The 27,490-nt window shown below is 35.4% G+C and overlaps 1 protein-coding gene across 4 annotated transcripts in view; it reads right to left on the bottom strand.

The window, feature by feature from the left end:
* Positions 1–22,248: 22,248 nt before the first annotated feature.
* The window catches only part of LOC106158499 (solute carrier family 22 member 15), a 22,448-nt gene continuing 17,206 nt past the window's right edge, over positions 22,249–27,490 (bottom strand). For all 4 annotated transcript variants that reach the window (XM_086999497.1, XM_086999498.1, XM_086999500.1 and 1 more), the window contains exons 5-11: positions 26,362–26,494; positions 26,027–26,127; positions 25,587–25,721; positions 25,093–25,175; positions 24,522–24,642; positions 24,207–24,279; positions 22,249–22,945 (exon numbers count right to left, since the gene is read on the bottom strand). In XM_086999497.1, the coding sequence (XP_086855623.1) occupies positions 22,754–22,945; positions 24,207–24,279; positions 24,522–24,642; positions 25,093–25,175; positions 25,587–25,721; positions 26,027–26,127; positions 26,362–26,494 (838 nt within the window). In that variant the 3' untranslated portion in view covers positions 22,249–22,753. The remainder of the gene's footprint in view (positions 22,946–24,206; positions 24,280–24,521; positions 24,643–25,092; positions 25,176–25,586; positions 25,722–26,026; positions 26,128–26,361; positions 26,495–27,490) is intronic.

Here is a 27,490-nt window from a genome sequence, read left to right as displayed (position 1 = left end):
CTTAATTCTCAATCTGTATCCATAATCCTGCTTTGTCGCAGCTCTTTGATGCATCAACATATTATCTAATCAAAGGACATCAATGACACAATATATCGGTAAATATCTGTTAGTTAAATATATACTAACTGTAGCATATTATTAATCGCATTGACTTTAAGTGAAGAGTACGTTAGCACAAGTACATGTAAGCCCGTATAAAAAAGGAAATCAGCTGTAATTCGAATTTATCCATTAAAACCTACTTACCAGTAGGGCCTACATGACGAATTCCAGGTCGACAAAGCAGAAGCACTGGTGGATCCAGGTTTTTGCTAAATGTGTTTGTTTGTGTGTGAAGGGGGGGGGGGGGGGCACATGGATAAAGAATAATTTCCTTTGGTAAATATAAAATATATCATGAAATATACATTTTCAATATTTCAGTTCCTTTTTAAATAACTAAGGTAGATGAATATATGCCAACGATATTTTGTATTTACTGCCAGTATTGACCATTTGGTTGACAGACTGCTGGTTTTGTGTCTGGACACCAGCGTCTAAAAAGGCCGTTGGTCTAGCAAGAATTGGATAAGTAGCTGATTTTGCCTTTCAAAACAACTTGAACCCAACTTGCAACGGGGTACTTATGATTTCTGGTTGGTTCATTGCAGAATTGGACAAAGTGATTTTCACTCAAACATCTCAATTATTTACAGTTATTTAGAAAATGGATACACTTTTTATCTATTGGTGGTGTCAGGTGATCTTACCTTTTAGCCGTAAAGGTGAACCTCTATAATGATGTCTTTAACGGAATTCAAAGGTAACACACAAAACTTTACTGGCATGCACTGTTTTGCAAAAGACTAATTCCGAAAAACCCTTGAATTATTATAATATATGATAATTATCAAATACAAGCCGAAATATTTCATACCGTTACCTTAAGGCCAACCTGAACGTAGGCCTTCATCACACTGTTGTGAGTAGATGTTACTAGACACTCACCGCTAGGTGGTATAGCGATCATGACCCTCTTCTAAATCTTAAGTAGATCGACCCCCCCCCCCGGTCCCTATTCATGGGTGGCTGGTAACGGCTGATATTGATAGCCTCTCTTGTCTTGCGTGGGATGGGAAATGGATGGCCAGTCCGAAAGTATTTCAGCTTGTGTTTGATAATTACATGTGTATCATATAAAATCTAACTAACAAGCTAATGAAATTTTTGATCACGGTCACAGGATCACGACAAAAAGTCTGGTAGTATTCTCTTATTATCTTTATGTTTTTGAAATATTTGATTAACTGAGGGGGGGGTCCCATGGCTTGTTGTTCTAACATAACAGCCTGTTCTGTTTTTCCTGGATTTCACAAAAACTGCTGCACAGTGTTTAGAGTACATAAAATCAATAATTTGTTCTTATTTGGAATAAGGCAAATTCATTTCTAATTAACAAGATTTTAAGTAATTTTGAAAAATAACATTAAACAAGGCCAATGAGTTCTGGGATGTGCTAAGGGGTTCCTGGTGAGCCGAATGCCCCATGGCTATAGTATTTAAATTTGCCGCAGACTGTATTCAAAAAAGCATGAGTGAGAAGGAATTTCTCCTGGCTAAATTCACGTTGTACTAGTTGAAATCCGTTATCCCTTGCGAGCCAATGAAAAATGATGTAGGAGCCTTTTGCGCTAATAATGTATGACGTCACTGTGCGAATATCGACCGTTAGCATAAAAGCACAGAGCCCTCTTTTTTTGCTTAGAAAGTAGAACGGGATTGAATTTCGTTTCAAAATACTGCAAACTTTTTTTATACTAAAGACGCAAATGAAAATGTGGACGGTAGTTTCGCCAACTTATTTATTAGCATTTTGATAAATAGCACTGAGTCTTCTATAATAGTACGAATAGGTAGATTCAAAATGTTATTCGACCAGAATATCTGTATTATTGGAAATACCGAGGAGATTTATAATGTTGGAAGCGTACTCGAATGTTCAAATGCCTGTTTGTCCAATCCGAGATGCCAGTGCTTTAACTTGATACAAGTTGGTGTGGAGAAATTCCATTGTGAACAAGAAATACATCAGGCATTAAAACATTTTCTAAAATACATTTTAAAGACATTTTCATTTTTAAGAACTGTAATATTTATTGTGACATCACCTTCATCTTTCTTTTGTGTTTGTATTTATGAAGATTTATGTTAGTACATTTGTGTTGTTTTTCGAAATGTATGTAGAAAAAAGTACTGAACTTTACTCAAACTATTTTTTCAGTGAAAATAACTCGTATTTCTGGGCTCAGTACAGTTCCTTCAGAATTGACGTCGAAGCTCGTAACTACAGATTACAAATTGATGGAGATTTTTCTGGAAACGTCACTTATTTACTGACTAACGGCTCCAAAAATCCATCCAAGTGGACAGCGAACAGGATGGCATTCACCACGTTCGATCGTGACAATGATGAGAATCCTAGTGGTAACTGCGCAGTTATTTATAGTAGTGGTTGGTGGATGAATTGGTGTGGTAGTGCCGTGCTGAACACACCTCTACACTATCTACGTTGGAGTACTCCTTCTAATACACCTTTGAGGCTTAACTATACGGTGATGCAAATTAAGCCCAACCCAAGTGAAAACTGACTCTCAGAACTAACATGTTCGGTCCCAGTGATGAACTTTACGAGTCACAGTTGAAAGATATATTTCAAAGACATAAAAGACTTTTATGTTAAAAAACAGCCTTACCTTTCAGTGAAAAAAAAACGGTAACTTGTTATCTACATTTGTTCAATTCAATTACTTTGTACCAGACAGATATATCGTTTAAAAAGAGGTGGACAAGGAGATATCTTACAATTCACAAAATTTATTCTGTCAAATAAACGCTGTAAGAATATATATATATTCATCTCAACAAGTAAACACAGGGATAAAACGACTGATTACTTCATTATTTCACCCACACAATTTGATTTAAAAAAACTGAAAAACTAATGTACATCTTCAGTCCTTATTTTCCAAAAATAGATCTAACAGAGTAAATCAAGTCGCTCTTCACAAAATTCACGTACTCCGCTCGGTGGTAACAAGACATATTGTACCAGTCACCTTTTTGTCAGCATGCATAAATATTTGCTTCACCTGTAAAAGGGCAATTCATTTCCTGATGGATTATTTGGTTTTTTATTACATTTGTCTCTCATTTTTCAACAATACTGCATATGAATACAATAGTGGAACTTATAATTTATTTGCACCCCTCACACAAACAAACACACACACACACACACACACACACACACACACACACCCAGTGAATAAAGACGATTGGAGTGTGCACATTATCAAGTCGCCAATAAGAAATCCGTGTGCTTTAAGCCGTTCAAGCTGCTTACACTCTAGCCCTTAAATTCTAGTTTCAGGCTTTCTTCACGCTATATATGGTTACACACTGTAATTTTTATAATGAAATTTTGGGCGAATAATCATTCCTGGGATGAATTAAACCGAAATAAATTTACCCATCTCCTTTGGTGGTTTCGCTTTGGTGTATGCCCTACTTGTGAGGAGTTATCTAAAACTATTATAAAGATTCTATTCTAAATAAACCGCAAGATATGGCACTCTGTTTAAAGAATAGGTTTAGTTCAGTGAATCAGTATTATCCAGGCCCCTAGACATAAATATGTACAAAACGTACCATAAATCACTACTTTACTGCTGTTACTACTGTGTTTTCATATATCTTATTGTGTTTGCTCTTTGTTTAACCAATAACTTTACTTAATTATAAGGTTTTGATAAATATACAAAGTACGATGACTTATAGCCCCGGATGGACGGTTGATTTGTATACTCGTATTCTTCACATGTCACATAATAAAAAAATATAACTACATCATGGAAGTGATATACAATTAATCCTCAGTCTTAAATTCAAATTTTTAATTAAGGCTGAGACGCCAAAATTAGAAACCAAAGTCTCTTCAAAGTAATGAATTTTAATGATAAATGTCCACCCATTTAACAATACTAATGATGCCCTAGAACCATTTATAATTGTCTTACAAATATTTTTTTCATGATTGACAAAAGGTCGGTTTTGAACTGATTCATCCATAATCATGCTTTGTCGCAGTTCTGTGATCGAGGGAGAGATGTTATATAGATTATATACAGTTCATTTGTGATCTGATCAAATGCCTTCAATGACATAATGTAAATGCCTGTTAGTTTAATATGGCATAACTGTTTCAAATAAGAAAAAAATGTTTGGATTTTTCACAAGTTTATGTACTATAAACACAGTTGTTTTTATGAAATCTAGGAAAAACAGAACATTTTTTTGCCACAAATGCACTCAAACAGATTGTTGGACGCGCTGCCCGGATGGGCATGGTGCGGTGGTAATATGATTTTTAAAAGCAATGTACTGGATGACATAACACGCATCAAAGCTGAATTGCCGAGATACTGTTGATTTAAGAAAAGCTTACAAGCTTAAATCATTATCCAAAAATGGTAATTATTTTCATTTCTGAATAGAAACTATTACGGCTGCTTAATACGCTAGTTCCCTGTCTTTTTGCATCTGACGTTAAAATGCACATAATACAACATTGGTCAAAAAGGTTGTCCCACCCCCAGTTTCATGTGCTTTTATTTATAAATGATCACATCACAGGAGTTAATTGCTATGAATGGTGATTTTCATTCCAGATACCACAACTAACATGATTAGTGCTACAGAAAACACAAACTAGCGGTGAATTTATCCATAATTAATACCATTTATTCACATTTATTACATGTACCCCCTCAAACCCGATGTTCCACTGTCATTTCCACGGAGGCAAAGAAATGCCCATTAAGTTGAATTGACACCATCAAATGTCACCAAATTTACACACATTTAGCATTAGGGTGTGCTCGTTAAAGGTCACGTGTCTATTAGCGTGTGTGGCTACCGCGTACTGTAATTATCTCCTGTAGACGACGCCACTGCCTTTGATAAGGGTGACAATTATGTTTTGTAAGACATTGTTCCATTTTTCCTTAAAATTTTGGTGGAATTGGTTCGGGGTGTGGAGTTTGGTTCTCCTCTGGATTGCACACTGCAAATCATGCCACGGGTCTTCAGTAGGTTTATTATCAGGGCTCAAAGATGGTTTCTCCAGCCTCAGAACATTGGGTTTCTGCAACAAATCACTAAGAGATCAGTGTGCAAGTGTGCTGTCATGATGAAGCCTGGATCACAAGTCCCCTCTTGCAGACAGAATGATATCAGTTGGTAATGTTAGGTTCAGTGACCACAGAACTACCAGAACTTGGTTAACCATCATTAGGAACAAGTTGGGTTTTGCTGAAAACTCAAGGTATTTCTCGTGTGTCTTCGATGGTCAAATTAGAGCCCGTAGACATGTTGCAGAATGCTTTTGAAAGGTGTGTGCAAAATAATACCGCCTGAGGTGTCAGGTCAGTCCACGTTTGCAGAGCATTGTTGAAGGCAGGCCACAGGAGATAATTACAGTACGCGGTAGACACACACGCTATTAGACACGTGACCTTTAACGAACACACCCTAAAGTTAAATGTGTGTAAATTTGGTGACATTTGGTGGTGTCTTTTCAATATAATGGACATTTCTTTGCCTCTGTGAAAATCACAGTGAAACGCCCGATTTAAGGGGGTACATGTGTTTAATGTGAATAAATGGTATTAAATATTGATATATTCACCGCTAGTTTGTATTTTGTTCCATTAATCATGTTAGTAATGGTAACTGGAATGAAAATCACTATTTATTACAAATTTCACCGGTGAGGTGATTATTAATAAAGAAAAGCTGGGGGTGGGACAACCTTTTTGACCAATGTTGTATATAGTTTGTTCAGTAGAATTGCAACTCAAAGATTTTAGTTGTGCAATGTTAAAAGAAAGCAAATCAACTTGGAGAAAGTCTTATAAACTAAGATTGTTCTTCATTAATACTCTAAAAGACACTTTAGTTTCAAAATAATAATTCCTAAAAATGTTTTGAAACGTAAAGAGAAATCAATTCATTTTTACATAACAAGTTTTTAAGTATTTCTGCAAAATAAGATTAGACCAATGAGTTCTAGTTTGTGCACAGGGATTCCTAGGGCCTAGTGACCCGAATCCCCATACCCGTAAGCACTTAATTTTGCCACTGTATTAAAAAAAAAGCATGATAAAGTAGACCTTTCCTCTGACTAAATGCACTATACTCTACAGTAGTTGAATTTCCTAATTCCATGAAAAATGATGTTATACTCTTTCTCGTTATTAATGTAGGACGTCACTGCTCTAATATCGACCGTCAGCATAAAACACGGAGCTCTCTGTTTCTGCCTAAAAATACTTGTAAATCGGGATTAAAGTTCGTTTCAAAATAATGCAGAATTTCTTATAGGGGCCTACTGAAACGTCAGACACAAAATGAAAATGTGGATTATTTCGCCAATCTTATATATTAACATTTTGATAAATGGCTTTGCATCCTCAAAAAATTTACGAATGGGTAAATTTGAAAGGTTATTCGAACAGAATCTCTGTATTATTGGAAATACCGAGAAGATTTATAATGTTGGAAGCGTAGGTGAATGTTCCAATGTCTGTTTGTCCAATTCAAGATGTCAGTCCTTTAACTTGATACAAGTTGGTGTGGAGAAATTCCATTGTGAACTGATCAGCGAAGACCCAGAGAGATGTGGGAGCACCACTATGATGACGCCTGGGTGCCAGAGTTACAGAAAAGTAAGTGAGACAGGAAACTAAAGAAAGAAAGACAAAGTTTCTATGTTATAGAAAAAAGTTTATTTATCATTTTGTCGTCAATGTACTTACATATACAAATATGCCATTGAAAGGAAATGCGGAAAGAGTTTTGTACAGGTCAAAAAGGGAATGTTTTCTTTAGATCAATGCTTTAGTATTTCAGGTCGTTTGCCACTTCTTACGCTTTGTCTAATTTGATGTATATTCAGTTCAATTCAATATTGTTCACTTATACTTGGTATGCGTTCTAGGTAGCTTTCAAAGTGAACGTATCGGGGAAAGGGGCGTTTCGTGGTAAGTGAACATTTTTAAAGTACTGAAGCGTACTTGAGTTCAATAAAATACAACTGTAGTCCTGTGTAGTATGTGCTGTTTGTTTGCCCCGTGTAACTACCTGTATCAAGGGATTTTTGTCTTTTAGAGGCAAATAAATCTAGTAGACAGTATGAGTGCTGAAACAATGACACCGTTTTTATTTGCAATAATTCTTTCATACAAGTACCATTATATACATACAATTGAATTCATATATATACAAACTTGGCATTTAATATGGAATATTCAGTTTTAAAGTTATGCCTAGGTAAAATGCGGTCTTAAAAAAAAAACTCAGATCTCATATAAGATATGTGAATGGGGAAGTGTGTACTCGGGTGTTCTGCTACCAATAAAGTGAATACCGTATCTGTTGCATTGTGTACTATGTAGTGATTTAAATGGGTAGTTCTCCTTTTTGGGTTGGTCAAAGCTTTGCTTTAACGAAGCATGGGTCTGTCAAAATTATGCAAATGTTGGCAACTACTTCACAGGAGAATTTGAAATTTTGCATCCAAGCAGTCGGTTCCAGTGAGTTAAATGAGTTAAGCAGTGTTTTACAAAATTGTTAATCTGTGCCAGAATGGCGCGAAAAAGACTGGCAATGCCCGACAGATTATCGTGTCACACGGGACGGTTCGCAATTTAATAGAGTTGTGCCCAAACGGTTGTACCTACACAGAGGCCACACCCAGTGTATTGAAATCTTACCGCCACTGTACAGGAATCACTGCCCCTCCGAATATGCTGCTGCAGTTAAACAACACCACCCAGTCCGTTCAGAATGAGAGACAAAATGCCACCAGAACGCATTTTTTTCAAGACCCTTAGTGACAAAACTAGTTTTAGCAGGTTAGAATACCAGACGACCTCTGAGGAAGCCACTGTAAACAGCAAAACATCGTCGCCTGTTTCTCTAATGAATTGCTGACCATGGCCGTTTCTGGGTAGAACACTGAAACCGCACGGCTTTTTTTATTGAGGTCGGATTTTAACTGTTCCGCTCGACTAGTCAAAACAGAGTTTAAAGACAACCTTAAGAGGCCTACGACGACGCGTGTGTCACGTCTAAAGTGACTAGGGTCATTGACGGCGTCCACATTTGGAGTGGGTACCACACTGGTACCAAAACACCAATGGTAGTCATCGATGAAAACCTGAACCACAGCAAATAAAGGAATAATCTGGGAACCACTTGACTATGATTTGATAGGGAGCACCTTAGGAACAATTTAAGGTTGCACGAGGAGATTGCCGATTTACATAGATTACTTTAAATAGCAGATAACTTACAGTCCCAAGGGAATGAGCAGCTCCCTTAGTCATCAAAATCGCCATATTTGAACCGCATAGACAATATATGGATAGGTGAGTACACGCCGAATCAACGGCCTACACGTCCTACAACAATCGGAACTAAATTAGACAAGTTTTAACCGATGCCTAGTATGTTGTTCTAGATTAAACTCTAAAAAATTATCCCAAGGAATGCCTTGCGGCTTGAGGGCCGTGGTAGCAGCCAGATAAGGCCAGGCGATAAAGGGACCGTTGCTGTGACTAGACATAAGGGTCCTTTATAGGGCGTGTAACTCCTTAACATATTATTTGGAAAATATGGAGATCCAAAATATTGCTTTTAATGGTTGTTGCATGACTTAGAATAGGCAATGTATTTTTGTTTGCTTCAGTTAATGAACTGATGCCACAATGTAATCAAAGAGATAATAAAAAGTTATCAAAACACGATTTTAATCCTTATTTTTTATTTATAAGTTAGCAAAATAGGAAAAATCGATGAAAAATGATTTGATTTGATTTGCATTATAAATATACTCCATATTTAATGTCAAGTCTGTACATAACATTTCTTGTTCCTCTTGTTCCTCTGAACAGATGTAGAAATAGTAATTCATTTATTTATTTATATTAATATTTTGTATATTTATTTGATTTATTTTCATTTTAGAAAAAAATATTATCGTTTCCATTATACTGTTTTGTATAAAATTGTTTCTCCGCCGTTCCAAATAGATTGCACAGAGATCTATACATCTGGGTTGACATCTCCAGGAGTGTATAACATCCAAACAGATGGCGCCACTACAACCTTCCCTGCTTACTGTAAGGACGGCTGGACAGTCATTCAGAGAAATTTAGGAGATGGCGATTTCAATAGAGGTGACGCTGAATGTTTGAATCCACTTTCTTTTTTTTATTGTTTAAGACGTGTGTTTAAGACGTGTGTGTCCGTTTGCTTGTTTAAAACATATAACTGCCTTACGCGTATGTTATATTTAAAAGGTGTCAAATGTACATGAAAAATAATAATGATATTCTATACCGCAGCCTGAACCGTAAGGCTTTAGAAAACGCTGATGTTTTCGGATTTTTTATGTATTATATATACATTTTAGATTGGAAAGGATATAAAGAGGGATTTGGATGTCTTACAAAAAGTTTCTGGCTGGGAAATGACGCAATCTATCGCCTTACTAAACAGTCCACTTATAGCTTGCGTATAGAAATGATGGGCACCGGGTAAGAGAACACACACACACATATATATATATATCACATTAGAAAATGCATACAAAAGCAATGGTTGTAAGCGCACAGTTTACCTACAGTTACCCGTTTAAACACAGTTATAAGAATAGTTTGGACTGAGTAACATTTAATATTTCTTTAGTGTGTGTATTAATTGGGTTTCATTTTGGTAGATTTATTTTTTTCTCGAAATCTGTGTAGTAAAAAATTAACCTTACTGAAATTACTTTTTTTAGTGAATCGAACTCGTATTTTTGGGCTCAGCACAGTTCCTTCAGAATTGACGACGAAGCTCGTAACTACAGCTTACAACTCGATGGGGATTTTTCTGGAAACGTTATTGATTTACTGACTAACATCTACCAAAATAAACCTGAGTGGACAGCGAACAGGATGGCATTCAGCACATTTGATCGTGACAACGATAAGTGGCCTGACGGTAACTGCGCAACTGGCTTCAATGCTGGTTGGTGGATGAATTGGTGTGGTAGCGCCGCGCTCAACAGACCTAAACAATTTCTACAATGGGGTGTGGCTCCTTATAATACACCTTTGTGGCTTAACTATACGGTGATGCAAATTAAGCCCGACACAGCCGAACCTTGACTCTACTGCTAACATGTTTTGTCCCATCCATTTAATATACGAGTCACAGTTGAAAAATATATTAGTCGTAAAAGGTTTTTAAGCTAAAAAAAACAACCATACTTTTCTTTTCTACATGGTTAAAATTACTCGTAATCTGTTTTTGTTCATTTAGCGCAATTCAATTGATTTTCAGTTTTGTATAAAAAGAGGTGGACAAGAGACAGTCGAAAGAGTTATCTCGAGTTGCCGTACTATGTTGTCAAACCAATGCTGTGAGTGAATATTTTCATTTGAACAAATAAACACAGTGATTAAACGACTTGTTACTGTATACCCTTTTACCCCCACGAATTTGATTAAAAAAATGATATTTTATTTCTTTACAATGTCGATCTAACATAGTAAATCAAGTCGGGTGTTACAAGACTTTTTGTACCAGTCACCTTTTTGTCACCCATACATACAGTAAATATTTCTCTCACCTGTAAACATGCAGTTCATCTCCCATTGCATTATTCGTGTATTTCATTTCGCTTTCATTTTTCAACTGTTCTGAATACGGCTTTTTTTATACCGAACGTAAACCATACCTGAAATGAATGAACCTTAAGTAAATTGTAAATTTACCCATTTCCTTTGGTGGTTTCGCTTTGGTGTATTTTGTCCACCCATTTTATAATAATATCAAGGTCCTAGAGCAATTTGTAAGTGTCTTGTTAATATTTTTCATGATTGACAAGAGGCCAGTTAAATACGGCAACTACGTTTAAAATGGGTAAACTATTTTGTCCGGTGTGGCGAAGATCGTATTGACATTAATCATGCTTTGTCGTAGTTCTTTGATAGAGGGACAGATGTTTTAAAGATACACCTGCGGTCAATTTGTGATCTGATCAAATGCCTTCAATGACATAATAAATGGTTGTTAGTGTAATATGGATTAACTGTTCCAAATGGTTGGATTTTTTCACAAGTATATGTACTGTAACACTTATGCATAAGAGCTTTTATGAGTCCAGGAAAAACAAAACAAACCTTTTTTGCCAAAAATGCGCTCAAGTGATTATCGAACGCGCTGTCTGAATAGATCATGAAGCGGTGGTAATGAGACAATCGAAGACAACGACCTGGATGACATAACACTCACCAAGGCTGAAATGCGTCGAATTAGAAAAAGATTGCAGAGTTTGGTAAAGCTTACAAGCGTAAATCGTTATCCAAATCATTGGTCATTATTTTCATTTCTGAAACGAAATTATAACGGATGCTAAATACACTAGTCTCCTGTATTACGAAAATTTGTTCTGTAATCAGATTGGTGTTGTAAAAGAGGGGATGATGTTAGCGTCTAACTTAAAATACACGTTGCACGTTGGGTTCAAGCTATTTTAAAAGGCAAGGTCATCTTTATATCCAGTTGTTGCTTGACCTTGTAGACTGGCGTCCAGACATTAAACCTGCAGTATGTCAACTAAATGGTCAATATTTGCAGTAAATACAGAATATCGTTAGCATATGTTCACCTGCGTGTGGTATTTAAGATGAACAAATTAATTTAAAATTTTATATTTTTACTCTTTTGTACATTTTTTTAATGTTAACAATGAGGCTATCGCTTTACTCAACAGTCCACTTAACGTTTGCGTATAGAAATGATGGGTAATGAGTAAATTCATGGTACTGACTTACAGCTCCAAAAATCCACCCGTGTGGACAGTGAACAGAACGGCATTCACCACGTTCGGTAGGGCAATGATGAGAACCCTGATGGCAGCTGCGCAATTGGTTTTAATGGACGGTTGTTGGATGAATCAGTGTAGTAGTGTCGTGATTAACGGTGGTCTACAATAGAGTGTAGTTCCTTTTAATTCACTTTTGCTGCTATACGGTAATGAAAATTAAGCCTGACTAACATGTTCGGTCCCAGCGATGAACTTTACGAGTCACAGTTGAAAGATATATTTCAAAGACGTAAAAGACTTTTAAGTTAAAAAAACAGCCATACCTTTCTGTGCAAAAATCGGTTACTCATTATCTACATTTTATGAATTAGTTCGCGCCAAACACACATAGAGGTAGACAAGGAACAAGATAACTTAGACCTGACTAAATGTATGCTGTCATAACAACGCTGTAAGAATATGTATTCATCTGAACAAGTAAAGAGAGGGAGAAAACGACTGATTACTTCATTATTTCATCCCAACAATTTGATTAAAAAAAACTGAAAATCTAAGGTAATCTTTAGTGTTTATTTTCCAACAATATAGATCTAACAGAGTAAATCAAGTCGCTCTTCACAAAATGCTCCTCTCGGTGGTAACAAGACATATTGTACCAGTCACCTTTTGTCATTATACATAAATATTTGTCTCACCTGTAAACGGGCAATTGATTTTCTGGTGGATTATTTCATTTTGCTTTCATTTTTCAGCTATATTTCATATGAGTACAATAGTGGAACAAATGGTTTATTTGATCCCCCCCCCCACACACACACACACACAACCACACAAACACCCAGCTAAATTAAGAAACCAAAGTTTCTTCAAAGTAATGAGTTTAAATAACAAATATCCAACTATTTAATAATAATTTTATAAATATGACCCTAGACCCATAGTAAATGTCATGTAAATATTTTTGCATGATTGACAAAAGACCAGGCACGTGCGTCTTTAACTGATTCATCCATAATCATGCTTTGCCGCAGTTCTTTGATCGAGGGACAGATGTTTTATAGATCATCTACATTAATTAGTGATCTGATCAAATGCCTTCAATCACATAATATAAATCGTTGTTAGTTTAATATGGCTTAACCAAATAAGAACAAATGTTTGGACTTTTTTTATGAACTATAAACACTTATGCACAGCTGATTTTATTAAATCCATGAAGAACAGAATGTTTTTTTTTTTTTTTTTTTTTTTTTTTTTGCTAGAAATGCATTCAAAAAAAATTGTCGGACGCGCTGCGTGAATGGCTATGGTGCGGTGATAATAAGACTATTGAAGGCAATGCACTGGAAGACAACACGCATCAAGGCTGAATCGCCGAGATACTGTTGAATTAAGGAAAGCTTACAAGCTTAAATCAATATCCCAAAAAATTGTTATTATTTTCATTTTTGAATAGAAACTATTACGGATGCTTAATATGCCAATATAGTTGAATTTCCTAATTCCCTGTGTGCCCATGAAAAATGATGTAATACTCTCTCTTTCTCGTTCATGTATGACGTCACTGTTCGAATATCGACGTTCCGCATAAAAACCCAGAGCTCTCTGTTTCTGCCTAAGAAATACTAGTGGATAGGAATTGAAGTTCGTTTTAGAATACTGAACTAAAACTAAAACTAAAACGTCAGACACAAATGAAAATGTGGACATTTATTTCGCCATTCTTGTATATTAGCATTTTATTAAATGGCTTTGCGTCCTCTAAAAAAATACGAATAGGTAAATTTAAAAAGTTATTCGAACAGAATCTCTGCATTATTGGAAATACGGAGGAGGTTTATTATGTTGGAAGCGTAGGTGAATGTTCCAATGCCTGTTTGTCCAATCCGAGATGCCAGACCTTTAACTGGATACAAGTTGGTGTGGAGAAATTCCTTTGTGAACTGATCAGCGAAGACCCAGAGAGATGTGGGAGCACCACTATGATGACGCCTGGGTGCCAGAGTTACAGAAAAGTAAGTAAGACAGAAAACTCCAGAAAAAAAGCCAAAGTTTCTATGATACGGAAAAAAGGTAATTTTCAATTATATCGTAAATGTATCTCTCCCTCTCTATATATAAATATGCCTTTAAAAGGAAATGCGGAAAGAGTATTTAACATTTCAAAAAGGGAATATTTACTTTAGATCAACGCTTTATTACCTCAGGTCGTTTGCTACTACTTACGCTTCGTTTAATTTGATAGATGTTCAGTTCAATTCAATATTGTTCACTTATACTTGGTACACGTTCTAGGTAGCTTTCAAAGTGAACGTATCGGGAAAAGGGGCGTTTCGCGGTAAGTGAAGAACTTTAATCATACTCCAGCGTTAAAACAGTTTAATAAAATACAAGTGCAGTCCCGTGAAATAAGTCTGTGCTGTTTGATTGCCTTGTGTTACTATCTACGCATTTTGTATTTTAGTGGCAATGGCACAATTTTCATTTGCAATGGTTCTTTCATACTGGTACCATTATATACATACAATTGTATGTATACATTAAATTGGTTTCTTGTCCCTGTTGTTCCTCTGAACAGATGTAGGAATACTTTTTATTAATATTAATATTTCTTTTTTATTGCTTTAATTTTTGAAAAAGGTCCACCGTTTCAACTTAACTGTTTTGTAAAAATTTTGTTTCCCCTCCGTTCCAAATAGATTGCTCAGAGATCTATACATCTGGGCTGACATCTCCAGGAGTGTATAACATCCAAACAGATGGCGCCACTACAACCTTCCCTGCTTACTGTAAGGACGGCTGGACAGTCATTCAGAGAAATTTAGGAGATGAAGATTTCAAAAGAGGTGACGCTGTCAAATTAGAACGTTTGAATTTGCTTAGCTTGCTTTTTAATTCTTTGTACTTAAAACATGCTTGTGCCTGTGTGCTTGTTTAACACATGTTATTACCGTTCTGGGTAGGTACATGTATGTTATATGAATATGCATCATATGTATATGAATAATAGTAATGATATTCTATACCACAGCCAGAACCGTAGGCAATATGCCTCCATAAAACACTGATATTAACGGATTTTTTTATGTATTTCGCATATTTCAGATTGGAAAGGATACAAAGAGGGATTTGGATGTCTTACAAAAAGTTTCTGGTTGGGAAATGACGCAATCTATCGCCTTACTAAACAGTCTACTTATAGCTTGCGTATAGAAATGATGGGCACCGGGTAAGAGAACATTTATCTGAATATACCGTATATCACCTTAGAAAATCCACAAAAACATCGATTGTTAGCGTACAGATTTATTCAGTTACCCGTACAAACATAAAGTTATGAAAATAGCTTGGACTGAGACATAAATGTAATAATAATATTTATTTTCAACTACATGGTACACGTTAATTATAAAAATGGTAATTCCAAAAAAAAAAAAAAAAAAAAAACATAGACATTAAAACATTTTCTAAAGTACATTTTAAAATACATTTTGAAGACATTTTCATCTTTAAGAACTGTTAATGTAATTTATTGTGACATCACCTTCATATTTCTTTTGTGTGTATTAATGAAGGTTTATGTTAGTACATTTGTGTTTTTTTTCGAAATGTCTGTAGAAAAAAGTAATGATCTTTATACAAACTACTTTTTTTCAGTGAAAATAACTCGTATTTCTGGGCTCAGTACAGTTCCTTCAGAATTGACGACGAAGCTCGTAACTACAGATTACAAATTGATGGAGATTTTTCAGGAAACGTCATTGATTTACTGACTTACAGCTCCAAAAATCCACTCGAGTGGACAGCGAACAGGATGGCATTCACCACGTTCGATCGTGACAACGATGAGAATCCTGGTGGTAACTGTGCAGTTGATTTTAGTTGTGGTTGGTGGATGAATTGGTGTGGTAGTGCCGCGATCAACGGTGGTCTACAATGGGGTGTAGCTCCTCATAATTCACCTTTGCTGCTTAAATATACGGTGATGAAAATTAAGCCTGACACAGGTGAAACGTGACTCTCAGAATTTACGTGCCGTCCCAGTGATGAACTTTACGAGTCACAGTTGAAAGATATATTTCAAAGGCATCAGAAACTTTTATGTTAAAAAAAAACAGCCTTATCTTTCTGTGCAAAAAAAAAAAAAAAAAAACGGTTACTCGTTATCTACATTTGTTAAATTAGTTCGTGCCAGACAGACATATTGTATAAAAAGAGGTGGACAAGGAGATATCTTAGACTTAACAAAATGTATGCTGTCATATAAACGCTGTAAGAATATATATTCATCTGAACAAGTAAAGGCAGAGATAAAACGACTGATTACGCCATTCTTTCACTCCCACAATTTGATTTTAAAAAAACTGAAATATCTTCAGTATTTATTTTACAACAATGTAGATCTAACAGAGTAAATCAAGTCGCTCTTTACAAAATACTCCGCTCGGTGGTAACAAGACATATTGTACCAGTCACCTTTTTGTCATTGTACATAAATATTTATCTCACCTGTAAAAGGGCAATTCATTTCCTGATGGATTTTTTGGTTTTTTATTTAATTTGTCTCTCATTTTTCAACTTTACTGCATATGAGTACAATAGTGGAACTTATGACTTATTTACCCCCCACCCTACCCCTTACACACACACACACACACACACACACACACACACACACAGTGAATAAAGACGATTGGAGTGTGGTGCACATTTCCAGTCGCCAATAAGAAATCCGTGTGCTTTAAGCCACTCAAGCTTCTTACACTCTAGCCCTTAAATCCTAGTTTCAGGCTTTCTTTGCCCTATATGTGGTTACACACTGTAATTTTTACTATGTAATTTTGGGCGAAAAAATCATAACTGGGATGAATTAAACCGAAATAAATTTACCCATCTCCTTTGGTAGTTTCGCTTTGGTGTATGCCCTACTTGTGAGGAGTTATCTAAAACATTGGTAGATTTTATTCTAAATAAACCTCAGGATATGGCACTCTATTAAATAAAATAGGTTTAGCTCAGAGAATCAGTATTATCCAGGCCCCTATAGACATAAACATGTACAAAACGTACCATACATCACTACTTTACTGCTGTTACTACTGTGTTTTCATGTATCTTATTGTGTTTGCTCTTGGTTCAACCAATAAATTAATTTAATTATAAGGTTTTGATAAATATACAAAGTACGGTGACGTATAGCCCCGGGGGACGGGTGATTTGTATACTCTACATCATGGAAGTGATGTACAATTAATCCTCACTCTTAAATTCAATTTTTTAATTCAGGCTGAGACGCCAAAATTAGAAACCAAAGTCTCTTCAAAGTAATGAATTTAAATAATAAATGCCCACCCATTTAACAATACTAATAATGCCCTAGAACCATTTATAAGTGTCTTATAAATGTTGTTTCATGATTGGCAAAAGGCCAGACACATGCAATTGTGATCTGATCAAATTACTTCAATGACATAATGTAAATGCTTGTTAGTTAAATGTGGCATAACTGTTCCAAATAAGAAACAAAATCTTTCGATTTTTCACAAGTTTATGTACTGTTTACACTTGCTGTTTTTATAAAATCCAGGAAAAACAGAACATGTTTTTGCCAGAAACGCTGCCTGAATGGCCATAGTGCATTGGTAATATGATAAGTGAAGGCAATGAACTGGACGACATAATACGCACCAAGGCTAAATCGCCGAGATACTGTTAAATTAAGAAAAGCTTACAATCTTAAATAATTACTCAAAAATTCATCCCTGACACCAAAATATTACGAATGCTCAATATGCTAGTTTCCGATATTGTTGCATCTTTCTTTAAAATACACGTTGCACGTTGGGTTCAAATTGTTTTAAAAGGGAGGATCGTCTTTTTATCCAATGCTTCCTTGACCTTGCAGACTTTTAGACGCTAGTTTCCAGACACAAAAACAGCAGTCTATCAACCAAATGCTCAATACTTGCAGTAAATACAAAATATCGTTGACATATATTCACCTGCGTGTATTATATAAAATAAACTACTTAAATTTCACTTGCACTTGCTATTTTTAATATTTTCTTAACGTTAACGACAAGGCTATTTTGTATTTTGTTATCCTTGTGCCCGCCTCCCCCCCCCCCAAACACACACACACACACACACACATATATATATATATATATATATATATATATATATATATATATATATATATATATATATATATATATATATATATATATATATAGTGAAACCCTGGGTCCACCAGTACTTAATCTTTATAAAATAGTTAGTTCAGTAAAATTGCAACCCGAAGATTCTGGTTGCACAATGTTAAAAGAAATTAAATCAACTATAAGTTCTTATAAACTAAGACGGTTCTTCATAAATACTCTAAAAGATTTAAAAATAATTATTCATCAAAATATTTTTGAAACGTAAAGTGAAGCCAATTCATTTTTAAATAACAAGTTTTTTGCAAAATAAGATTAGGCCAATGAGTTTTGGTTTGAACAAAGGGATTCCTAAGGACTGGTGACCCGAATCCCCATAGCTGTATTTAATTTTGCTACAGACCGTATTTAGAAAAGCATAATTGAGTAGGCCTTTCCTCTTGACTATACATGCACTATGAACTACAGTAATTGAAGTTCCTAATCCCCTGCGTGCCCATGAAAAATGATGTAGAACTCTTTCTCGTTATTAGTGTATGAGGTCACTGTTCGAAATCGACCGTCAGCATACCGGTAAAAGCACAGAGCTCTCTGTTTCTGCCTAAGAAATACTTGTAGATCGGGAATGAAGTTCATTTTAGAATACTGAACGTTTTCTAAAACTAAAATGTCAGACACAAATGAAAATGTGGACAGTTATTTCGCCAATCTTGTATATTAGCATTTTGATAAATGGCTTTGCGTCCTCTAAAAAGGTACGAATAGGTAAATTTAAAATGTTATTCAAACAGAATCTCTGTATTATTGGAAGTACGGAGGAGATTTATAATGTTGGAAGCGTACTTGAATATTCCTATGCTTATTTGTCCAATCCAAGATGTCAGTCCTTTAACTTGATACAAGTTGGTGTGGAGAAATTCCGAGCGAAGACCCAGAGAGATATGGGAGCACCACTATTATGACGCCTGGGTGTCAGAGTTACAGTAAAGTGAGACAGAAAACTACACAAAGAAAGCCAAAATTTCTATGATACAGACGAAAAGGTAATTTATAATTATATCGTAAATGTACCTGTATCTATATAAATATGCCTTTAAAAAGAGAGAGTTTTTTACAGGTAAAAAAGAATATTTTCTTTAGATCAACGCTTGATTACTTCAGGTCGTTTGCTATTACTTACGTTTAGTCTAATTTGATGTATATTCAATTCAATTCATTATTGTTCACTTATACTTGGTACACTTTCTAAGAAGCTTTCAAAGTGAACGTACATGTATATATCGGGGGAAAAGAGCGTTTCGCGGTAAGTGAAGAACTTTAATCATTCTCAAGCATTAAAAGAGTTCAATAAAATACAAGTGTAGTTCCGTGAACTACTGTGCTGTTTGATTGCCTTGCGTTACTATCAACGCCTTTTGTATTTTAGTGGCAAATGCATCCAGACACTGTAAGTGCTGAAACAATGACACAATTTTCATTTGTAATGGTTCTTTCATACTGGTACCATTATATAATATACAATTGTATGCATGCATAAAATTAGAGTTTCTTGTCCCTCTTGTTCCTCTGAACAGATGTGGGAATACTTATTATTTATATTCATATTTCTTTTTTATTTCTTTAATTTTTTATTTTTTGAAAAAGGTGCATCGTTTCAATTTTCCTGTTTTGTATAAAAATTTGTTTCCCCTCCGTTCCAAATAGATTGCACAGAGATCTATACATCTGGGCTGACATCTCCAGGAGTGTATAACATCCAAACAGATGGCGCCACTACAACCTTCCCTGCTTATTGTAAGGACGGCTGGACAGTCATTCAGAGAAATTTAGGAGATGAAGATTTCAAAAGAGGTGACCCTGTGTGTAATATGAATATCAAAGAATATGTATATGAATTATACTGTAGTAATGATATTCTATATTGCAGCAAGAACCGTAGGCAACATGCCTCCATAAAACACTGATATTAACGGATCTTTCATGTATTACGTATATTTCAGATTGGAAAGGATATAAAGAGGGATTTGGATGTCTTACAAAAGGTTTCTGGATGGACAATGACGCAATCTATCGCTTGCTAAACAGTCCACTTATCGTTAGCGTATAGAAATGCATGGACAACGGGTAAGAGAACATTTATCTGAATATACTGTACATCACCTTAGAAAAGGCATACAAAAACATCGATTGTTAGCGTACAGTTTCCTTCAGTTACCCGTATAAACATTCAGTTATGAAAATAATTTGGACTGAGACATAAATGTAATAATACTATTTATTTTCAACTAAAAGTTGGATGGTACATATAAATATTTAAAAAAAATGTCAATTCTAAGAAAAACATCAGACAAATAAAACATTTTCTAAAATACATTTTGAAGTACATTTTAAAGACATTTTCATTTTTAAGAACTGCAATATTGATTGGGACATCACCTTCATCTTTCTTTTGTGTGTGTATTAGTGAAGATTTATGTTAGTACATTTGTGTTGTTTTTCGAAATGTATGTTAAAAAAAGGTAATGAACTTTATTCAAACTATTTTTTCAGTGAAAATAACTCGTATTACTGGGCTCAGTACAGTTCCTTCAGAATTGTCGACGAAACTCGTAACTTCAGATTACAAATTGATGGAGATTTTTCAGGAAACGTCATTGATTTACTGACTTACAGCTCCGAAAATCCATCCGAGTGGACAGCGAAGAGGATGGCATTCACCATGTTCGATCGTGACAACAATGAGAATCCTGATGGTAACTGTTGATTATAGTTGTGGTTGGTGGATGGATTGGTGAGGTAGCGCCGCGCAGAACACACCTCTAAAATATCTACGTTGGGGTGCTCCTTCTAATACACCTTTGAGGCTTAACTATACGGTGATGCAAATTAAGCCCGACACAATTGAAACATGACTATCAGAACTAACATGTTCGGTCCCAGCGTTGAACTTTACGAGTGACAGTTTGTGGTACTGCCGTGATCAACGGTGGTCTACAATGGGGTGTAGCTCCTCATAATTCACCTTTGCTGCTTAAATATACGGTGATGAAAATTAAGCCTGACACAGGTGAAACGTGACTCTCAGAATTTACGTGCCGTCCCAGTGATGAACTTTACAAGTCACAGTTGAAAGATATATTTCAAAGGCATAAGAAACTTTTATGCTAAAAAAAAAGAAAAACAGCCTTATCTTTCTGTGCAAAAAATAAAAAAACGGTTACTCGTTATCTACGTTTGTTCAATTAGTTTGTGCCAGACAGACATATTGTATAAAAAGAGGTGGACAAGGAGATATCTTAGACTTAACAAAACGTATGCTGTCAAATAAACGCTGTAAGAATATATATTCATCTGAACAAGTAAACGCAGAGATAAAACGACTGATTACGCCATTCTTTCACTCCCACAATTTGATTTAAAAAAAAAACTGAAATATCTTCAGTATTTATTTTACAACAATGTAGATCTATCAGAGTAAATCAAGTCGCTCTTCACAAAATACTCTGCTCGGTGGTAACAAGACATATTGTACCAGTCACCTTTTTGTCTTTGTACATAAATATTTATCTCACCTGTAAAAGGGCAATTCATTTCCTGATGGATTATTTGGTTTTTTATTTAATTTGTCTCTCATTTTTCAACTATACTGCATATGAGTACAATAGTGGAACTTATGATTTATTTACCCCCCACCCTACCCCTTACACACACACACACACACACGTTTCACATAAACACCCAGTGAATAAAGATGAATCTTTTCCAGCCAGCCCGAGCGTTATGTAACTTTTCCACCCGTAAAATATTTTAATGTTATAAGAAGTAATGTAGTCCCAGTATTAAGTTTTATTAATCTTGTTTTCAAATCGGACACAAATATATATATTCAAGTTTTACGTAGAGTAAAAATAGCATTTAGCCCGTGTCAGCGTATAAAAATATAATCATGACAATTGACCAATTTACTTCATTAGAGGACACGCCTGGTGGGGTTTGCTGCAAGCAGGAATCGGTATATTTCGATGGTAGAGAGACCGAAGCCCTAAGCTGGTAACGCAGATGTCTTCAGAGAAATACCCCGGGTAGATCGTCAAAGACTGTTCTTGCTTAGGTGACAGACTTGTCACGTATGTGAGAAATAAAAAATTAAGTATCATAAACGCTGGCTTCTGTATTTCGTCTTTTATTACCAATCACCTCAGAAATCAGTAACCAACCACGGTTTCTAACTACACTACTATAGTTTACTGGGTAAATCGTTTTGTCTCACTGCCAGTTTTGACCATTTGGTTAACAGAGTACAGTTTTATCTGGACGGTAGAGGCGATTTTGCCTTTTAAAACAACTTGAACCCAACATGCAACGCGCATACTTTTATGATTTCCAGTTGGTTCAGTGCAGAATCGGACAAATTAATTTTCACTCAAAAAGTTTTAATTTCCCCTTTATTTCTTGTGCGTTTTGACGTCAGATGCAAATCATTATCTCTTTTTAAGAACACCAGTTTGATATCAGAACAACTTTTCGTAATACAGGAAACTAGTATATTCAGCATCCGTTATAGTTTCGTTTCAAAAACGAAAATAATGACCAATGTTTTGGATAATGATTAAGGCTTGTAAGCTTTTCCCAGCTCTGCAATCTTTCCTTCATTCAACATAATCCCGGCAATTCAGCCTTGGTGCCGTGTTATGTCATCGCGGTCATCGTCGCCAGTAGTCCGATTACGACCGCACCATGACCATTCAGGCAGCGCGTCCGACAATCCCTTCGAGCGCGTTTCTGGCAAAAGAAGGCCGGTGAAAGCCGCCGCTAATCCTAAACTGCTGAATAAGATGAAAGGAAGCACTGGGGTCACCTTTGCCTGGAACACATGAGATCAAAGTTGTAAGTATAATGAATCAATTTTCTCTCTTTTTGACAAAAAAATAACAAGACAGCAAAGCTGTCGAATTTACAGACATCAAGAAAGAAAAACAATCCAATCAAGCTGGTTTGCTCAATGATTCTGGCAAGTTACATAATGATAATAAGTAACACAGTTTTCCTTTTAAAGTATTTGTAGTGACAGTACACAAAATAGTTCTTTTATCAATATGCAATATTATATAATAATCATCAGCAATTTTTATAATATACTTCAGATATCATGGATATTCAGAAGATATGACTAGCAAAGGTCTTCAAGTCCACAGAAGTTCAAAGTCATACCTAGAAAATGCCAATATGTGACGAATTAACATTTCATTAAAAATGTATAAAAAAAGAATCCAATCAGGCTGTTTTCCACATTAAGTTGTGTTTAAGCCCTATAATACTAATCTGTAAGTTTGAAAATCGTCACTACAGTGCCCAAAATAGGGTTTTCTTCAATTCTGATGCAATATTACATACATGTAATGTTTAACAGCATAATCATCGCAAATTTATGTACTGCAGGCATCAAAGACTAGCAAATTTCTTCAGGCCCATGAAATTTCAAACTCACACCTTGACAATGCCATTATGTACGGAAAGAAATAACTGTACCGAATGAGTTTTTTCCAATTTTAACAATTTATTACATAATGCAAAATAATCGTTATAACACTATAACACGTTATAAAGTGCACGGCGACGACAACGGTGACGACAGACACGGATGATGGCTCTATGTACAGACACATCTGTGTCTGTACAAAAAAAAACTTAAAACTAGGTAGGCCTACAGTAAAACAAATCGATCTGGGTTAATTAACCACGGTACCTGTAGCTCCTTTGTAGTGTGCGTATGTAAGAATTTGGGGACCGAATTTGATCTGAGGACCACAGGAGAGTTGTAGCATAGGTATGAATAAAACAAGCCCCAGGATGATTAAAGTGTAAGTCAAGTCGCTGAATACATAAGTTTTTACCAAAACGCGCGTTGACCAGTACATGGTTTCCCTACAGAGTCTGGATTTTCAAAGCAATCCGTCGATAAACAATCTTTTTCGCCTTGGAACCTTCAGTCCTATTCGTTAAAGTCTGGCATCATTTTGTAGTTGGAACCGGGTAATATAGGCCTAAACCTGGCAAATATACCGTGGCATCGCTCTAGATAGCGTGTGTAAAGGGATAACAACGTTACTTGCTATAGTGCTTACCAAATATACAAACTGGGGCGCTACAACGCCACCTATTCTTCCGGCTATCGAAGCTGCACCACAACCAATGCTCCTGAAGTTATATATGACATCCATGAAAATATGCAATTATTTCTTTCAAGCTGGCCTTTTGCAGTCTTACATTTAACCTTCGGTTGCAGTACTTTTACTTTAGTTGTTCGGTTAATCCAATAAGTGTGTGTGTGTGTGTGTGTGTGTGTGAACGAGAGAGAGAGAAAGAGAAAACATGTTTGTGTCTGGGCGTGTGTGAGTGTGAGAGAGAGAGATAGAGAGGGTCAGAGCAGAGCAACGTACCTTACAACCGTAGGAAATAGTTCTGCTGTGTAAAGATAAGCAACAGCCCATGCTGAAGAAATTCCCATTTTACCAACTAGCGCAAGAACTGTAATTAAGATCTCTTGGCTTTCCATTTGCCCTAAAATATAAAATAATATAACTATTAGGCCCTACGTTTGGCGCTTCCTAACGTAAATAAAATTTAGAGGATAGAAAAGGGGACGCATGTCAAGGAAAAATTCGAATGGTGGTATAATGTGTAGGATAACTTTATTAATATAAACTGCAATAAAGCAATTATATGGCTTATACATACCAAAACATTTTAACTTAATTATTTGTCGAAAAACACTGGAATTTGAAAGCAGGTGCGGGGGCATATTATGGTATTGCCTTTAAATTGTTAAAAACTGAACGGGTAAAGTGAGGATGCAATAGGACACTGCGTGAATTTCGTAAAAGTATCGAAAGGGTGAACAAAATTACTTCTAAGATTACGTGCTGTAAACGAAAAATAATACATTTAAATGAAAACGAAAATTACATGTAAACGAAAAATATTACATTTTAAAAGCATAATGACTATTACCTGAAAGATGCACGATTATGACAGACAGCATAGCAAGGCTTCCAATCAGGTTATAACCAAACATCGTGGGTCGACGACCAATGCTGAAATGCACATCTATTCACAGTCATCTAGCCACGTGAACTTTATTGAGCAAATAAAATGAAATGAAGAAGGGCATTTTGCTGCAAAATAACATTTATCTTGACGAATTATGCTGGGGGAAAACTTCTCTACCGGTACTTCAGACGATATGTCTCTTTCATTGAACATTATTGTAAAGCAGAAAGGGGGGGACGCAACATTTGCTGGTCACATCACAACTACTTTATTAATGAATAAGATCCCTTAGCAAAATGAATAAGTTTGCAGCAATTTGCAACAATATTTCAGCAAATTTGATGCAAATTTGCTAGAAGGAATTGCAGTTTGCAGCAAATTTACTGCAATTTAGCAGCAGGCCTGATATTTTGCTTAGGAACTGAAACCCCCAGAACAAGCACTGTATTACTTACACGTTATTAAGACAGGTAGTCGAGAGAACCGCAGGCCACTCAACCAGTCCCAGAAGAACAGTGGTGACGTAGATGTCCCCAGGCATGTGCTTCACGTTTAACGATAGACCATAGTACGAAGACGTGCAGACAAACCTAAAACAATATATTAATACTCGATTTTATAAACAAGAAGAATAATTAAGTAAGCGTTGTCGATCAATTTAAAACCATGGGTTTATTTTGTATTTATGCTTATATCTGTAGTTACTAAACTTCCTTGATGCATGTATTTGTACTTATATCTGTAGTAACTTAACTTCCTGGATACATGTAGTTGTACGTTGACTCGAGCTACATCTATAATTAAGTGCCATGCGTGTAGGGGTTTGGTTGTGAATGGTTTAGTTTCCTATGTGTGTGCGTGCCTGCGCGTGAGCATGCGCTAAAATATTACTCACCATACAAACATAAGCACTAAAGTGTGAAGGGTCGACGTAGGAGTCCTGAACAGATCACTAAAATTGTATTTTTTTAGTTTTTCTTCGATATTCTTATCTTCCTTTAAATGAAATGAAAATGATCTATTTTAAAGTTATCAGAATAACCATTCTAATATATTTCACCTGTATCATATTCTGCCCATAGTAATACTTTAAAAACTGCCTCTATAATGAGAATATGGCACTGGTAAGAATAACTCTCGGGCTATTGTATTCAGACATGATTTAACACTGATGTGCTATATATAAATAAATCAAATATTATAAATTTATTTTTGTTTTAAAGTATGTACCTCTACTGCCTTCTGCAGAACGTCCTTATCTGGAAGCGGCTTCTTGTTAGTCTTAGCTATAGCCTCCAAAATAGCCATAGCTTCCTCTAGACGGTTATTCATCGCAAGCCACCTTGGGCTCTCAGGCAAAAATCTAGGCATACGAAAAGAGGCAAGAGGTTTCAATCATTAAATAGTATTTTTAAGTTAACTTCAATAATATTGGTGTTTGAATGTCAAAATGCTCTAGTAAATTTATGTTTTATGTTATTATTATTATTTTTATTAAGACTTAAATTCAAAACAGAACTACTGCTGAGGGAAGGTAAGTTCCCATCGGTATTTATTTATTTATTTATTTATTTATTTATTTATTTATTTATTTATTAAACTTTACTTATTGGTGGTAAAAAAATGATAAATATATAATTTATCTTCCCCGTGGCTCTCTTGAGGTGATAAAAAGTAAACAAATAAAACATCTTTAAAATAGGTAAAAAATATAAAGGATTGTGTTCAGACTCAAAATAACAACAAAAGCATATATACAAATTAAAACAATTGCAACAATAACAGTCCTCATTTTGATAAAATTTAATCAGGCCGTTTTTAAAAAAATTATGTTTTCAAATTTCTAATGACACAATCAACATTATATTCCTAAAAGTATAGAACTACAAACGGGCCCATTGATTAAAACGTCTTTGTGCTTGCCGCCTGGCAAATATAACTGCTCTTTAGTTGAAGATTTGGTTGGTCTCTTTGTAATATTAGCTATTTCATTTTTTAAATAACTTACTCGGGTACCTAGGTGTCAAATCATTTCGAAATTAATATATTAGTAAGTTTTCTAAAATCTATTCTTTCATAAAATGCTGAGCCATCTTTAAATATTGTAGTTTAAATAAAAAGAGTAATGGTTTTGTGCCTCTGTATCTGGTGAATTTAAAAGTAATGTAGCGGCACATTTTTATACTTATGTAATTCATAGATTTTTGACTACTGCTCCATACGGTGGAGCAGTAGTGCAGGTGAGAGGTTACATGTGCATTATAAAAAGCTTTCTTGTTGCTACTAGGAGTTGGGTTTTTAATTTTCTTAAAAAGATCACCATCCACTGCCTTTCTAATTTTCTGTATATGGATATTCC

This window comes from Lingula anatina, chromosome 1 (assembly GCF_051362555.1).
Source record: "Lingula anatina isolate TDL-2025a chromosome 1, LinAna3.0, whole genome shotgun sequence".
Lineage (NCBI taxonomy): Eukaryota > Metazoa > Brachiopoda > Lingulata > Lingulida > Lingulidae > Lingula > Lingula anatina.
This window is presented reverse-complemented; position numbering and strand designations above follow the sequence as displayed.